General features: G+C 41.9%; 1 protein-coding gene across 1 annotated transcript; it reads left to right on the forward strand.

Annotated features, from left to right (window-relative positions):
- Positions 1–3,224: 3,224 nt before the first annotated feature.
- LOC132820086 (lysozyme g-like) lies at positions 3,225–16,101 on the forward strand. Its single transcript, XM_060832006.1, has 5 exons — positions 3,225–3,281; positions 5,542–5,628; positions 9,184–9,380; positions 12,692–12,830; positions 15,804–16,101. Exons 1-5 carry the CDS (start codon positions 3,266–3,268, stop codon positions 15,935–15,937), a joined length of 573 nt encoding a protein of 190 aa, XP_060687989.1. The 5' UTR covers positions 3,225–3,265; the 3' UTR covers positions 15,938–16,101.
- Positions 16,102–18,002: the final 1,901 nt, after the last annotated feature.

The raw sequence follows: 18,002 nt of genomic DNA on the forward strand, positions 1-18,002 counted from the left end.
ATATATTGAACTCAGATTGACACATCCACTTAGCACATAGTTACTGGTTTCACTTTCAAGTTCTAAAATGTCATTTTTTTCTAATAAATGTGCATTAATTTACAATTGTCAGAGAATCCCTCCAGTATGAAAACAGGCCATTTGGCCCAACAGGTCAACACTGAGTCTCTGAAATCCCACCCAGACTTAGCCCCTCACCACATCCCTGTATTTCCCACAGCTAATTCATTGAGCCTGCACACCATGGGCAACTCAGCATGGCCTATCCACCTGACCTGCACATCTTTGGACTGTGGGAGTAAACTGGAGCAGCTGGAGAAAACCCATGCAGACATGGGGAGTATGTACAAACTTCACACAGAGAGTTGCCAGAGGCTGGAAGGCCTGACAGCAGTAGGGAGCCAGGTTCGATTCCAGCCTGTTTGGAGTTTGCACATTCTCCCTGTGTCTGCATGGGTTTCTTCCAGGTGCTCTGGTTTTCTCCCACAGTCCAGGGATGTGCAGGTGAGGTGGATGGGCCAGGCTGAGTTGTCCATGGTGTGCAGGCTCAGTGAATTAGCCATGGGAAACACAGGGATAGGTTATGGGGCTAAGTCTGGGTTGGATGCTCTTTCAAGAGTCGGTGTGGACTTGTTGGGCCAAATGGCCTGTTTCCACGCTGTAAGGATTTGATTATTCCAATAGCTGCACAAGTGGGCTTTAACAGAAAATTACATTTTACAGTAAGTGACAAATATTTTCTCATTTTAAATTAAAATTAACAAGTTATAAATTTCTAACATTGAGCACATCAACCGCCATTTGTGCCATGAATTCATTTTATTCCAAATACTATATCCCTTTGAGGAAACAGCCTTTAGGTTTGCCTTTTTACCAGTTTTGGAAAAAGATTGCGGCCATTGATCCTCAACTACTTTTCCTCTAAAGACATTTCTCAGTCTGCTTCTGCCAGCTCTGCCCCCATTTTTTTGTAATTTCCCTTATTTAAGTTTAGAACAGTTGTTTCTGACCAATGTTTCTCACTGTCAAACTAAATAGCATGTGACACAATTTATAGTCACGGGTTCTGAGGGAATTCTTTACTCTGAGATCATTTATTAAACTTGTCACATTATGAGATTCCAACTAGGTTGACTGCTAGCTATTCCACAATATATTATGGGTGGCACTGTGGCTAGCACTGCTGCCTCACAGGACCAGCGTCCCAGGTTCAATTCCTGCCTTGGGCAACTGTCTGTGTGGAGTTTGCACGTTCTCCCCGTGTCTGCGTGGGTTTCCTCCTGGTGTTCTGGTTTCCTCCCACAGTCCAAAGGTGTGCAGGTCAGGTGGATTGGCCATGCTAAATTGCCCATAGTGTTAGATGCATTAGTCAGAGGGAAAATGGGTCTGGGTGGGTTTCTCTTTGGAGGGTCGATGAGGACTGGTTGGGCTGAAAGGCCTGTTGCCACACTCTAGGGAATCTAATCTAATCTATTGTTCTCAGAATAGACTCTGTGAGTTTTTCCTCGTTGTTACCTCTGCCAATTTGATTTTCCTAATTTATATGAAGATTGAAATCACTCTGATTAATGTACTCCCTTTATTATGTCTTGCATTATCACCTGATTTATTTTCAGTCCTACAGAATAGCTGCTGTTAGGGAGTCGATAGTTGCTCCCACAAGTGCCTTCCTCTGCTCGTTTGTACTTACCTCCACCTATATATATTCTACATCTTCAATCAAAGACAATTTATTGTTATCATACTTATTCCAACTTGTCCTAACAAAGCCACCCAACACGTGTTCCTTTCTCTTGTCCTTTTCAAATGCCACCTTCCCCGAAATATTTAATTCTCAGCTTTGAGCTACTCGTTACCATTTCTATATAACAGCTACAAGATCATAGAAATCAACCTCTCATTTGTGCCATTAATTCATTTATTTGAGAAAACAGTCATTAAGTTTGTCTTTTTGCCATTTATTTATTTTTTTAATTTTGACCCTATTTGTTACTTTTGTTTGTATCTTCTGTCTCTTGCAATCCCACTCTGGGAACATTATCTAAATAGCTGCCTTGGAATTCTGCCACGTCTTTCTCTTTGTAATATTCTACCAACACCTATCCTCCACCTGGTTATTTTAAAGCCTTCTCTAATACTCTAATTATTCAATTCAGACAGGTCACTAGTCCCAAAACAGTTTAAGTGAAACTCATCCAACCAGAAAAGTTCCATTCTACATCTGTACTGCTATTGCCTCATGAACTGAAACCCATTCCACCCCTGCCAAGCTTTTGAGCCAGACATTTAAAGCCTTGACTTTATTTACCCTATGACAGGATGTCCAAACCTCAGGCAGTAATCTGAAAATTATTAACTTGGAGGCACTGCTTTCGAATTTAGTTCCTAAGTGTTGAAATTCTTTCAGCAGAACCTCCTTTCTAGTCTTATCAATGTCATTGGTATCAATGTCTATAACAACCAGTGGATCCTTTGTCCACCTCAATCAAAGTTCTTCTCCAGTCATCAGGAAATTTCCTTAACCCTGACACTTGACAAGCAACAAGGCCTTTGGAACACATGCTCATCACTACATCAAAAGGGCTTAGACGCCAAATTATACAATTAGACTTTTCCTTACCACTACTACATTCCCGATTCCTTTAGCCTTTTGAATGGCACCCTGCATCATGGTGAACTGGTCAGTTTGCTCATCCTTCCTGCAATCTCCATCTCATCCATACAGCTTGTAGGAACCTGGTACCTGCTGGACAATTGTGAGGTGAAGACTCTTCACATGTGACTCCCTGCATTCCATATCTACCCCACTTGCAGTCAGCTGCCCTAACCCCACACTGGTCCATAACCACAGACCAAATTTGAATTTAAATTACCCAGAGGTGTGTAGGCTTTCTGAAGTAAAGGGTCTAGCTAACTATCCCCTTCTCTAATGTTGTGCAACGTCTGAAGCTCAAAATCCAGCTTCTCGACACGGATCTAAAGGTCTCAAGTTGCAAACATTTACTAGAAATGTGTTCATCCTAGATTGATTGGTGTTCAGCCCAGCACACATCACCCCTCCTGCCACAACTATCATATTTGATGGAATTGGTAAGTTACTGCTCTTCACACTTTACTGTAAATCTTTCTTTAAAAATAGGGGGGAACTTCAGTGTGAAAAGATTCTGAATAATTACCAAGAGCATTCTATTCTGATGACATATCCGGTATTTGTGTAACTTCCAGCCACAGCCCAGTTCATTTGATTTCCTATGTGACAGCAGCAATGTGCACAGTAATTGGTGAGTATTTCTTCTGATATTCCGTTAGGCATTCATATTTCAAATTAATGTTAAGAGTCAAAATATGCAATGGGTAGCATATTCTGATCAGTAAGTTCAAGAATTGTAGGATAGACAGGTAGGGGGCTGCAAGAACACAGCAAGCCAGCAGCCGGAGGTGGAGAAGTCGATGTTTCAGATGTAACCCGTCTTAAGGAGGCAAGCATTGAGAATCTTAAATGCGGGGATAGAACAGACAGATCAAATGCCTTGTTCCTGTACTTTTGCTTTTAATGCCATTTTCTATGCATTAATTTGAAAGTTAACATTAAAATGTAATTTTAAGATGGCGGGAAATAATGTTTTACAAGGAGTAAGTACTGTTTCTGTACTCTCATAGCTATGAAACTGATGAAAGAATTTACTCCAATAACAACAATTCTGGCTGAAATCAATTGCCCAGCAGAGTCAAAAGTCCCTTTCCCCTCCAAAGGTCCCCTTCTCCTCCAAAGGTGTCACTCCTCATGGCATTGCTCTACGCTAACAGTCACACTGTAGTTCCCTCCTCTGCCCCGACAGATACAGAGGGGCAGGGAACGTTAGCCAGAAGCAAAGCTACTTCAAATGCCCCTATAATCGGTAATACAGAAGGAAAAACTTTGGGATATGGACAGGAGGCATGAAATGATGAGGAGGAAACAAAGGGAACTCAGGATGTTAGCTCATTTCTTTGTTCTCTTTACTGAGCCAGTCAGAGAGTATTAAGCACTCGCCAGTTTCATGCTGTCCTATACTTTTGCACTTATCATTCCAACTTTATTTGGTATGGTAAAGGAGAATATTGCGTAACTAGTTGTATAGTCTCATTATGCTACACTGGTCACAACATTTGTGTGAAAAGAAATGCAAACAAGTGTGGAAGATTGAAAGTTTGTAGCACTGGATGTTGCAGTAACAGTTGCTCAATGATGTTATGTCCAATTTACACAATCAATAATCATGGCAGTGCAGCCTCTTTAGATCACAAGACATTATATTGGCAGTTGATCTGTCTGCTTTATCTGACGGTCTGTGCATCCCATAGCCCTGATGTTTATAGGCAACAGGAGCTGAGATGGATCTGGCAGCCATGTTGGTTCATTGTCCCTTCCCACGACAACACAGATTGGGGCATCTTAACAATGACACAGTTGGAAAAGGACAGGAACATAGGTGGATAGGTAATTTCCATGATTAAAAATCCAATTACAGACGATGTGTCAATATAGGTTGACCCCACCCCATTTCTCCTTTATGATCGAGGCACCAGGAATAAAGGGAGGTAACCTCCCAGTGATAATCCAGGGATTAAGGATTTTTGAGGTAAAGTGAGTCACCACTAGGGATGTCAGAGCTAGCAACCCAACTTCCTCCAGCGCAGAATCCCCTCTAACAATCGCCCACCACCCCCAACCCCATTGCCTTGAAGAGGAACAGGCTGCTGTACCTCTGGTCAGTAACCAAAGCTTCCCCAACTGCACACGGGGACAACTTGGAGGGGTCTTGTCATGAATTGCAACCCCTTTGTCCAAAAATCAGGGTAACCTTAATTTTCCATCCAATATTTGAAACATTCTAGAGTTCACTTGTACTGATTAAAACTTATATTTTAAAAGCAACATTTAATAAATAATGCCACTCCCTGGCTCTTCCCTCATAGCTCTACTAATTGTTAATCTTTGAATTTTTAATGAAAGGTGATATACAGAATGTCATATAGAGCAGACAGGACATAAGATAGAGAGAAGCTGTTCCTGTGCATACAAGGAGTGAGACGGCATCGATCTACAGTGCTGCGCAAACAATTTCAGAAAAATCTTTGTCACATAGTTTGTAGTTAGGGTATGAAATGCACTGTCTGGAAGTGTGGTGGAGGCAGGTTCAATTGCAGCATTCAAGGGGTGATTATTTGGATAGTAAAGCTGCGCAGGAATATGGTGAAAGGGAAGGAAATTGGCATTAAGTAATAGAACTGGAGCAGGCACAATGGGCCAAGTCACTTCCTTCTGTGCTGTAACACTTCAGTGAGACTGTATCTCCACTGAGAATGGAGATGTTTCTTCTGCTTGACTAGAGTCAGTTACCTCAATGTGGGGAGCACTCCTGGGTCAAATACTCCCCAGAAGCTGCTTTAGCCTTCACCTCACTCAGGATCAGAGGATACATTATGGGCACTACTGCTGCATTTGCTTGGTGTTTGCCACTTTTCCATAACTCAGCCATTTTATCTTCATTGTGCTAGATACCTCCATCTATGGTGATATCACAAAGGTTGATACAACTGGTGCTTCTGATAAAACAGCAAAACAGGACAAGCTGAGTGTAACAGGTGAGGAATCAACATAACTTAACATTTCCATGATTGGTATGCATCTGCAATGTATAGGGATACTTTGAAAGTGAATTCCCATTCACAGTTGTTTTATCAAGTTTTACTCATTCTGCAATTTGCATTCAAAATTGAGACCTTTATTGGAAAATTATGTTGGTCCTATCAGGAATTCTTTTGAACATAGTTTTAATGAGATGATGCTTGGGCTCACAATCTGACCTTTATCCCTTACCCACAGCACTATCCTTTACATGGTGGCATGGTGGCTCAGTGGTTAGCACTGTTGCCTCACTGCATCAGGAGGGTTGGACCAAAGTGTCTGTTTCCATGTTGTACATCTCTATGACTCTCTGAAATCCATGAACAAATTTATAAGAAGCCAGAGAACTGGACAAAAAGAGTACAATTTCCAATCATTTATTTGGGATGGTGGGGTCAGTTTTAATTGTCACGTTGAAAGCATGTATTTTCTGAATATTGAAGCAAACTTAAAGTGCAGGCTTAGCTGCCCGAATGGAAAGGCTGGGACACGGGCTGTTCCAAAATAGTTTCATGAAACAATTGGCTGTTAAAGTGATACCCGAGTTTTGGTTACTGTTTTGACAATGATTCAAATTTAGCCAATGACTTCAAATTATGCCCAGGATACTAAAACTCAATTGAGTTTGAATTTATTATTTTAATGACATTGGATCAATGAGAAGGAATGATGTTGGGGGTATCCTATCAGCGACCAAGGATATATTTCCCTCCCCTCCCCTATCAGCGACCAAGGATATATTTCCCTCCCCTCCCCTATCAGCGACCAAGGATATATTTCCCTCCCCTCCCCTATCAGCGAACCAAGGATATATTTCCCTCCCCTCCCCTATCAGCGAACCAAGGATATATTTCCCTCCCCTCCCCTATCAGCGAACCAAGGATATATTTCCCTCCCCTCCCCTATCAGCGAACCAAGGATATATTTCCCTCCCCTCCCCTATCAGCGACCCCACCACCAAGGATATATTTCCCTCCTCTCCTATCAGCGACCAAGGATATATTTCCCTCCCCTCCCCTATCAGCGACCAAGGATATATTTCCCTCCCCTCCCCTATCAGCGACCAAGGATATATTTCCCTCCCCTCCCCTATCAGCGAACCAAGGATATATTTCCCTCCCCTCCCCTATCAGCGAACCAAGGATATATTTCCCTCCCCTCCCCTATCAGCGAACCAAGGATATATTTCCCTCCCCTCCCCTATCAGCGAACCAAGGATATATTTCCCTCCCCTCCCCTATCAGCGACCCCACCACCAAGGATATATTTCCCTCCCCTCCCCTATCAGCGCCCCACCACCAAGGATATATTTCCCTCCCCTCCCCTATCAGCGCCCCACCACCAAGGATATATTTCCCTCCCCTCCCCTATCAGCGTTCCGCAAGGACCACTCCCTTCGTGACTCCCTTGTCAGATCCACACCCCCCACCAACCCAACCTCCACCCCCGGCACCTTCCCCTGCAACCGCAGGAAATGTAAAACTTGCGCCCACACCTCCACACTCACTTCCCTCCAAGGCCCCAAGGGATCCTTCCATATCCGCCACAAGTTCACCTGTACCTCCACACACATCATCTATTGCATCCGCTGCACCCGATGTGGCCTCCTCTATATTGGTGAGACAGGCCGCTTACTTGCGGAACGCTTCAGAGAACACCTCTGGGCCGCCCGAACCAACCAACCCAATCACCCCGTGGCTCAACACTTTAACTCCCCCTCCCACTCCACCGAGGACATGCAGGTCCTTGGACTCCTCCACCGGCAGAACACAACTACACGACGGCTGGAGGAGGAGCGCCTCATCTTCCGCCTGGGAACCCTCCAACCACAAGGTATGAATTCAGATTTCTCCAGCTTCCTCATTTCCCCTCCCCCCACCTTGTCTCAGTCGGTTCCCTCAACTCAGCACCGCCCTCCTAACCTGCAATCCTCTTCCTGACCTCTCCGCCCCCACTCCACTCCGGCCTATCACCCTCACCTTGACCTCCTTCCACCTATCCCACCTCCATCGCCCCTCCCCCTAGTCCCTCCTCCCTACCTTTTATCTCAGCCGGCTTGGCTCTCTCTCTCTTATTCCTGATGAAGGGCTTATGCTCGAAACGTCGAATTCTCTATTCCTGAGATGCTGCCTAACCTGCTGTGCTTTGACCAGCAACACATTTGCAGCTTACCTGTATAAAAAACACAGGCCTTTTGAAAATTGAGCAACTGCCACGAACAGCAGAGCAACTACTACAGAGCCGGAGACCTAACTGCCCATCTAAAATCATGCTCTCAAAGAAATTAGGAGACACACTATATCAAAAGGAACCTTTTCTTGTAACTCATACTCACAGCAAACAGAAAGTGAAACACCTAGGGAGATCAGCACATGGAAGACTGAAGACATCAGAGAACCCAGAGACTCTGTGGACATGAAATTAAGTTAATGTAACATCTAATAGTTGTCTTATTGGAACAGAATGTTAATAGGTTGTGTTCAGTTAGGCAAAACAATGTTCAGTTTTTAATAGTGCTGTTTATTTCAGAACTGCAAGGTGGTTCAGTGGTTAGCACTGCAACCTCACAGAGCCAGAGAGCAATGTTCAATTCCACTCTGTCTGTGTGGAGTTCACACATTTTCTGTGTGTCTGCATGGGATTCCTCTGGGTAGTCCAGTTTCCTTCATAGAGTCATAGAGTCAAAGAGATGTACAGCACGGAAACAGACCCTTCAGTCCATCCTGTCCATGCCGACCAGATATCCCAACCCAATCTAGTCCCACCTGCCAGCACACAGCCCATATCCCTCCAAACGCTTCCTATTCATATACCCATCCAGATGCCTCTTAAATGTTGCAATTGTACCAGCCTCCACCACTTCCTCTGGCAGCTCATTCTATTCACGTAGCACCCTCCGCATGAAAAAGTTGCCCCTTAGGTCTCTTTTATATCTTTCCCCTCACACCCTAAATCCATGCCCTCTAGTTCTGCACTACCCGACCCCAGGGAAAATACTTTGCCTATTTACCCTATTCATGCCCCACATAATTTTGTAAACCTCCGTAAGGTCACCCCTCAGTCTCCGACGCTCCAATGAAAGCAGCCCAGTCTGTTCAGCATCTCCCTATAGCTCAAATCCTCCAAAGTCCAAAGATGTGCAGATTAGGGTGGATTGACCATGCTAAATTGACAATAGTGTTAAGTGCATTAGTCAGAGAGAAATGGGTCTGGGTAGGTTAGTTTTCAGAGGGTCGGTGTGCACTTGTTGGGCCAAATGGCCTGTTTCCATACTGTAGGGAATCTAATCTTCCATTCGGAAAATAAGTTATCTTTCTTTACATATTGGAAATTAGGAGGTATCTTTCACTCCTTCACACTGTTAACGGATTACGAGGTGAGGCAAATTTTTCTGGACGTTTAGTTTTAATTAACAGAGAGGTTCTATTTCTCTGTCTGGTGGTTACAGCACACAACACACATGTTAATGCCAAGTGCAGTGCATTAGATTTTTATTTGAATTTCTTTTTCAGGTGTTGCTGCCTCTCATAAGATGATGAGCATGGATTTGAACAGAGTGAACAAGTACAAGACTTTGATCGATAAAGTTGCCTGTGCCAAGCAGATCGATCCAGCCATAATTGGTGCTATCATCTCCCGGGAATCCCGTGGTGGCAATGCCTTAGTAAATGGATGGGGAGACAACGAAAATGGTTTTGGTCTCATGCAGGTAGGCAGCAAGTCACTTTACGAAACCCTGCAAGCAGATCTACATAAATACACAGATATTAGGAACAGAGTTAGGCTATTCAGCCTTTCTGTACCATGGTTGATCGGATTGTGACCTCCAACTCCATATTCCTCCTTCAATAACCAGTGACTCCCTGATCATTACAAACCCAGCTATGAGTGCACCCAGCAGGTCAGACAGCATCTGAGGAGCAGGAATGTCAATACTTCATCAGGAATCCTTCAGCTGGCTTCCAGCATCTGCAGTCTTTACTGTTTCCTCCTCAAACCCAGCTGCGAGCTAGGTTCGATGGTAGATTTTCTGTTTCTGCTCAACCATGGAGGGGGAAAAATTGGTGTGAAAGCAGTGATTGGGTATGACAATCATGCAGTGCCCTTCCACACACCAAAGACAAAACATGCAAGTTGTTCCTTGATTCTGGGGCATTCATGAGGCTAAGGTATGGAGTTACACAGAGGAAAGTGTTTCATTGATGTGAAAAGAGTAAGAAATAGTTTATTTCTTTTCAAAGTGGATATTCTAGAGGAATGAGTAGATCATTAAATACCATGCCCTAATTACAATTATACAAGGCATCAGCCCACAGATCAGGATCATTCTTGGGTTGAAGTCATTTGAAAATATAAGCATAGATTCATATATTGATTCTTGCATATTACAATCCAGCTAGCTGTACCCTCATATTGGAAACGCAGATGCATTTAAATATACAACGTGCAAAAGGGCTTTTAAGTTGCAAGATATCAGAAAAACTAAGCAGGATTCCTTCTTGATTTTCTCATTATCTCTTAATTCACTTCATAGGTCATGGCTCATTTTAGTTTCACCCTGAGAGGTGAGCAGAGGCATATTGGTAAAATGCTGAAAAAGATCCTTCTTGCATTGTTACCAGCAGGCGAGTAGGTTTAGAGTTACTGTTTTCAATGGCATTTTATTTCTAGTCATTCATTCCTGGTGTCAGCACTGAAGAAGGAATGATGAAAAGGTGCATTCCTCGGACTGTGGTTGCACCCACAATACTATTAGCAAGGGAGAGCCAAGATTTTCACACTGCAACTGTTAAGGAATGGTAATATAATTCTAAGTCAGAAAGATCTGTGACTTTGAAGGGGAACATGCTGGTGCTTGTATCACTTGTATCTGTCCTTGTCTTTCTAGATGGTAAAGATATATTGTTGAAGAAGACTTATTGAGTTATTGATATGTGTCATCAATGGCACACGAATAGTGAAGGAAGTATATTTTAAGTTGATGTTAGAGATAAATATTAATGGATTCATTTTTGCAGACAAACTAGACCAAGCACCCCTTTAGAAATGGTCCCATGTCTCTTTTGGGAAACATCATGTAACTCTTGAGAGAGAGAAATTGCTCTTTTGGGAGAGTTGAAGGTAACATTGATAGGAATAAAAGGGAAATAAACGCATTGAATTTGTCAAGTAGAGTGGAGCTGTTAAAGGAAGTCAGGAGGCGAGCTAGAGAAGAAGCGTTGTTGAGTGTGTGGAACCTTCTCGGGATAAAGAACAGCAGAGGTCTTTTGCAGGTTTGGGACAGTATGACCCTGAGCTGGGGTAGGGCTGATTGCAGGGAGAGTAGGTGGCAACGCAAGTCTGAGAATTTGGAACAGAGGATCTGAAAAAATGTTGTCAATGTGTCAGGACATTTAAATCTTTGCTATTTAAATTTTTGAAAAAGGCAACTCCATAGCATTAAAAAGAACAATGCTTGCCATTTCATTCTGCCTGTTGACATAAGCCTGGGGATTATCATTGCAGGATTAAAGCTGCATTTTGTAACCTATCATTATCTCAGTGGGATCTTTGTCAGTTCAGAGTTTGATTGACAGCTCCAAGGGATTGTTAATTCTCCAAAGTGGGACTATGAGTACAGATGCATTTTCTTACAAGGATTTAAAGATTATTGCAATAAATTGATTTTTTTAATCAATCGAAGTACTCTTTCAAATGTTGTGGATTCTTCAGTTAGAATTTTAGAATTTAATTTAATTCCATCTCAGATCCTGAGATGTAACCACTTCGCCTCTGTTTTGGAGCCAGGGAGGTAGTGACACCAGTTTAAAAAACTGATCAACACACAGCAAAATCATAAACCATCAGGCAAAGGTCAGTCCTTCAGTGACAGCCTGCATGACAGAAATATCAACGACATGAGTAAGCCATTCAATCTAGTCAGTTTTCCACATTCAATGAGATTGTGACAGATCTATATCTCAGCATTATCTCTGTATCACTTACATAACAGAATTCCATCAATCCAGTCTTGAAAGTTCCAATTGTCCTGCAACATTTAGGGAAGGCCTTGCCCTTCAGCATTGTTACTGCACTTCTGAGGCAGAAACAAATAATTTTCTGGGGCCTTGTCATGACACATGGTGGAATCTCAATTCAATAACAAATCTGGAATTAAGGTGTTAATGATGGACATGAAACTGTTGTTTTTTTTCTCTTCAATCATTCACAGGATGAGGGCATTGACAGCTACTTATTGCCCAGAGGACAGTTGAGAACTAACCACCTTGCTGTGGGTCTGTAGTCACATGTAGGCCATTCCAAACTTCCAGCTCAGCACTGTCCCCATGACTTGTTCTACCTGCCTATCTTCCTTTCCACCTATTCACTCCCCCTTCCCCCCCACACCTCGACCTATCACCTTCATCCCCTCCCCCACTCACTATTGTACTCTATGCTACTTTCTCCCCACACCCACACGCCTATCATTTATCTCTCAGCAACTCCCAGGTAAGGATGATAGTTTCCTTCCTTAAAGGAAACTAGTGAACCAGATGAGGTTTTCCAACAACCAATTCACAGTTATCATTAGACTTTTAATTCCAGATTTTTTTTTATAAAGTGAATTCAAATTCCACCATCTGCTATGGTAGGATTTAAATCCTGGTCCCTAGAGCATTGAGTCTCTGGATGAGTAATCCAGTGATAATATCATTAGGCCATCACCTCCTGATGTTGTTGAATGTCAATAAAAAAAACCCATCTGATTCACGAGTGTCCTTTCGGGTAGGAAAATGTATGTCGAACTTACAAGAAACTCCAGATCTGAGCAATGACTCTCAATTGCCCTTGGAAATGGCCTGGTGCAGACTCTGTTTAAAATCAACAAATATTGACCATGTCAGTGACATCCACATCTCATGCAAGAATACAATGAAATCCAGAATACAACATTGAAATCATCCTGATATTTATGTTTGAATATATTCTCATTGCTCTAAGATCTCTGTGCATGGAAAAGAAATGTAATGTTTATTTCAGGTTGACAAAAGGTGGCACAGAATAGTTGGAGAGTGGGACAGCGTGGAGCACCTACAACAGGCTACTGAGATACTGATAGACATGATTAAATCAATAGCAGCAAAGTTCCCAACTTGGACCAAAGAACAGCAGCTCAAAGGTTTGAGACTTTTCGTTTACATATAGTCCGATAGCAAGGAATTTATCAATAAGAATTCATTCCAACATTAAAGATGTATGTACTGCTTAAGGTCATAAGTAAGCCATTCATCTCCCCAAGTCTGCCCCACCATTTTGATCTGCCTTATGTCTCAAATGCTGTTATGTATCAACTCCCTCCTATATTTTCAATAGTCTAGCTTTAACATACCCCTGGGGTAGAGAATTTCAGACATTCACACTCTCTGGCGGAAAGGAATTCCTTCGCTTCTCAGTTTTAATGCGTGTTCTGCTGTTCTGTAACTATGTCACCTAGTTTGTGATTCACTAACTAGCAGAAACATCTTCATGACATCCAGCCTATCAGGGCCCCTCCGAATTTGAAATCTGTCTATAAAATTACTCGTTATTCTTCTAAATACCAATGAACAGAGGCCTCATCTGCTTGGCTGTTCTTGCAATATCAATTATTCATACCAAGAATCAACTAATTGAGGCGCTGTTGCATTATCTCCTTTGCGTAAAAACGGGTGACCAAAACTGAACACAGTAGTACAGGTGTGGCCAGAACAAAGAGCCTGTATTGTTGTAGTAAAACTTACCATTAAACTCCAACCACCAAGAAACAAAGGTCAAAATTCCATTTGCCTTCTTAACTACTTGTTGAATCTGCACGCAACTATTTGTATTTCATGCACAGGGAAAATCAGATCCCTCTGAGCTGAACTTTCTTTAGTGATACTGTGCTTTGTTATTCTTCCTTCACAGTGCATGACCTCACACCTCCCCACATTCAATACCATCTTTATAGACATTCACTCAACCCATTCAAATCTCCTTGCAGACAACTCACATTTTCATCATGCCCTCCTTGTATTATCAGTCAACATGGATTTATGACAGTCTGTGTCCTCTTCCACATTAGCATACAGACAGTAAATAATTGAGGCCTAAGGACTGATCCTCGTGACACTCCAAGTGTTACATCTTTCCAACCTGAAAAAGACCCATTAATCTCAACTCTCTTTTTTCCTTCGTGTTACCCAATGCTTAATCCATTACCCCAATTTTGTGAGCTTCTACCTTTGCAATAAACTTTTATGTGACATCTTCAAAAATGCCTTCTGGAAATCCAAATGCATCACATTGAGCGATTCACCTTGATCAACTCCTCAAAGAGCCCAAAGATAGTTGTCAAATATGATTTTCTTTTAACAGAACTATGGTGACTCTGGTTGCATTATGCTTTTCTCAATGCCATACTATTTCTTCCTTAATAATGGATTGTAACATTGTCCCAATGACAGATATTGTTTGGGTAGCCTATTGTTTCCTGCTTTCTATTTCCCTCCCTTCTTGAACAGAGGTGTTACATTAACAGTTTGTCAGTCTGCTAAAGTCCTCCCAAAAACCAGTGAGTTCTGAAATCTTCCTTCCACTATCTCTACCGGCACTTCCTTTGAAACTCTTAGAAGCGGGCTTCAAGTCTTCGTGACTTGTCCACCTTTAGTACCATTAATTCATCAAATACTTCTTCTTACATGATAAAGACTGTTATAAAACCTTTTGTAATATTGGCGTTTTGCTTGTGTGTTACTTTGGGATATTTGTAATATCTGCTATTGGGAAAACCAATCTGAAATCTTGGTCTTAATTACTTTCCATTTCCCTGTTATTAACCCCAAATTGCATCTTGCAAATCCCACACTTACTTTAGCTAATCTCTTTCTTTGTATATACCTGGAGAAGCTCTTACTACTTGCTGTTATTTTATTAACAGTTTACCTTCGTAATGAATTCTCCCCTGCTTTTCAGTCATCTACCGCTGTTTTCTCAAAGAAGAAGCCCAATCCTTCAGCCTACCGCAATTCGTTGCCATGTTGCATGTCTTTGATTGGCTGCTCTCCTGGACTGGCTTTGTTAATCACGAGTAGTTCTTCCTTCTCATTAAGTCCTTCTTTTTGACCAGGATAAATTTTTGTTCAGCATAATGAAATAACTGTTTAAATATCTGCCATTGCTCATCCATTGATTTCCCTCTTATTTAGCAACCCACTTTAGATAACTCTTTCTTCATAACTTTTTGATTGTGTTTATTTAAATTGAGAACACTGTATTGAGACCTAAGTTGCTCACCTTCAAGGTGAATTTGTAGTTTTGCCTTGTACTGTTTGCTATTCTTTAGATTATTCTTAACCTTTAATTAAAGCTACCTCATTAAACATTATTAGATCTAAAATAGAGTCATACAGTCATACAGCAGTTGTGCAATGTATTGGTTTAAGAAATGATCCTTGATCTCAACAAACTTGCTTCAGTGTTACCCTTATTCATCTGATTTATCTAGACAAGATGCAGATTTAAATTGACCATGATAATTGTAGTATCTTTCCTCTATATATATATATATAAACAGTCATCGAGAGGTACAGACTCTTCAGTCCAGCTCATCTATGCCAACTGGATGTCCTACATTAATTTAATCCCATTTTGCAGTTTTTGGCCCATATCTCTCCAAACCCTTCCTATTCATATACCCATCCAGATGCCTTCAAGTGCTGTAATTGTACCAGCCTGCACCACTTCCTGCAGCAGTTCATTCCATACATGGTATCACCTTGTGTGTGAAATTTATTTTTCCCTGAGGTCCCTTTTAAATCTTTCCCCTCTTATTTTTACCAATGCCCTCTATTGTTGGACTCCCCACCCTCTTAAAAAGACCTTGACTATTTACTCTATCTGTGTCCCTCATGATTTTATAAACTTCTATAAGGTCAACCCTCAGCCTCTGACCCTCCAGAGAAAATAGCCCCAGCCTATACAGCCTCTCCCTATCAATCAAACCTTCCAACCCTGGCGAGTTTAATTTTGCTTCATAATATCTTCCACAAAGCACTACAAGACATTTCACTATGATGCTATTGAATGCATGTTGTTATTGCAGTAAATGCATTTTCTTGTCCCTATATTACAGGTGGGATTTCAGCATACAATGCTGGGACAAGAAATGTTCACTCTTATGAAAGAATGGATATTGGTACCCCTGGAGATGATTATGCTAATGATGTGACTGCAAGAGCCCAATGGCTGAAGAGTAATGGATATTAATTCATCAACACTTTTCTTTCCATTGATACTGGTCTATCTCTGGCAATAATTCCCTGAACATTGCAGTCTATAAAACATCAGAATACTTTTTATCCTCATACAATATTATTAAGTAAAGTCAATTAAACTTGGATCTCAAAGAGATGTAATCACCTCAAATGCATTGGTAATAAATATAGACATCAAACATAAAAAGTACACTTGTAATTTTCATTAGTGATGTCCATGCAAATTGGGCTGAAAGGAGTAGGGATTATTTAAAAGCAAGAGATTATGTCAAAACCACTTAGATTCGCACTTTCTACTATTTGTTAAGTTAGCTCAAGGTTGAATTTGCCCAGATACATCTAGACTTCATGTCAATCTGGGCCAAGCCAATTGGTGAGACAGAAAATCGAGAGATGCTCCATTATGCATCGAGTTTATGGATAACTCAATCGTACAGGTCAAAGAACTAAGAGCAATACGACACAGGAACAGGCCCTTCAGCCCTCCAAGCCTGTGCTGACACATTTTGTCCTTTCATACTATAACTGTTTTCATTTACAGGATCCCATTTCCCTCTATTCCCTTCCTATTCATGTATTCATCCAGGTGCTTCTGGAATGCTGCTGTTGTGTCTGCTTCCACCACCTCCTCTGACAGTGCATTCTAGGCACTCACCACTCTGTGTGTGAAAAATGTGCCTTGCACATCTCTTTGAAGCTCCTTTCTCCCATACCTTGAACCTATTTCCCCTAGTAATTGACACCTCCACCCTGGGAAAATGCCTCATTCTTTCCATTCTATCCATGCCATTTACAATCTTACAAACTTCTATCAGCTCACCCCTCAACTTGCTGCATTCCAGTGAAAACAAACCCAGTCTATCCAATCTTTCCTCATAGCTAAAATCCCCATACCAAAGCGTCCATGTTCTTCTGGTACTGTTGTAACCAGAACTGTATGCAATATTCCAAGTGTGGCTTAACTAAAGTTCTATAAAACCGCAGAATAACTTGCCTATCCTTATACTCCCAATGAAGGGAAACATGCCATAGGCCTTGTTTACTATCTTATCTATCTGCACTGCTGACTTCAGTGATCTGTAGACCTGCACACTGAGATCCCTCTGACATATGGATGGCAAACTGTGGTGTTCTGCAAGGATCAGTGTTGAGACCACAATCTTTCACTCTATCCACTAATGATCTAGATGAAGGGACTGGGATCGGTGCTGGGCCCTCTATTTTTCGTCATTTACATAAATGATTAGGATGCGAGCATAAGAGGTACAGTTAGTAAGTTTGCAGATGACACCAAAATTGGAGGTGTAGTGAAAATCGAAGAGGGTTACCTTAGATTACTACAGGGGTCTGGACCAGATGGGCCAATGGGCTGAGAAGTAGCAGATAGAGTTTAATTCAGATAAATGCAAGGTGCTGTGTTTTGGGAAAGCAAATCTTAGCAGGACTTATACACTTAATGGTAAGGTCCTAGGGATTGTTGCTGAACAAAGGGACCTTGGAATGCAGGTTCATAGCTCCTTGAAAGTGGAGTCACAGGTGGATAGGATAGTGAAGAAGGCGTTTGGTATGCTTTCCTTTATTGTTCAGAGTGTTGAGTACAGGTGTTGGGAGGTCATGTTGTGGCTGTACAGGACATTGGTTTGGCCACTGTTGGAGTATTGCATGCAATTCTGGTCTCCTTCCTGTTGGAAAGATGTTGTGAAACTTGAGGATTCAAAAAAGATTGACAAGGACGTTGCCAGGGTTGGAGGATTTGAGCTATAGGGAAAGGCTGAACAGGTTGGGGCTATTTTCCCTGGAGCATCGGAGGCTGAGGGGTGACCTTATAGAGGTTTACAAAATTATGAGGGGCATGGATAGGATAAACAGACAAAGTCTTTTCCCTGGGTTGGGGGAGTCCAGAACTAGAGAGCATAGGTTTGGGGTGAGAGGTGAAAGATATAAACGAGACCTACGGGGCAACTTTTTCACACAGAGGGTGGTACATGTAGGAAAGAGCTGCCAGAGGATGTGGTGGAGGCTGGTACAATTGCAACATTTAAAAAATATCTGGATGA

This window comes from Hemiscyllium ocellatum, chromosome 11 (genome assembly GCF_020745735.1).
Source record: "Hemiscyllium ocellatum isolate sHemOce1 chromosome 11, sHemOce1.pat.X.cur, whole genome shotgun sequence".
Classification (NCBI taxonomy): Eukaryota; Metazoa; Chordata; class Chondrichthyes; order Orectolobiformes; family Hemiscylliidae; genus Hemiscyllium; species Hemiscyllium ocellatum.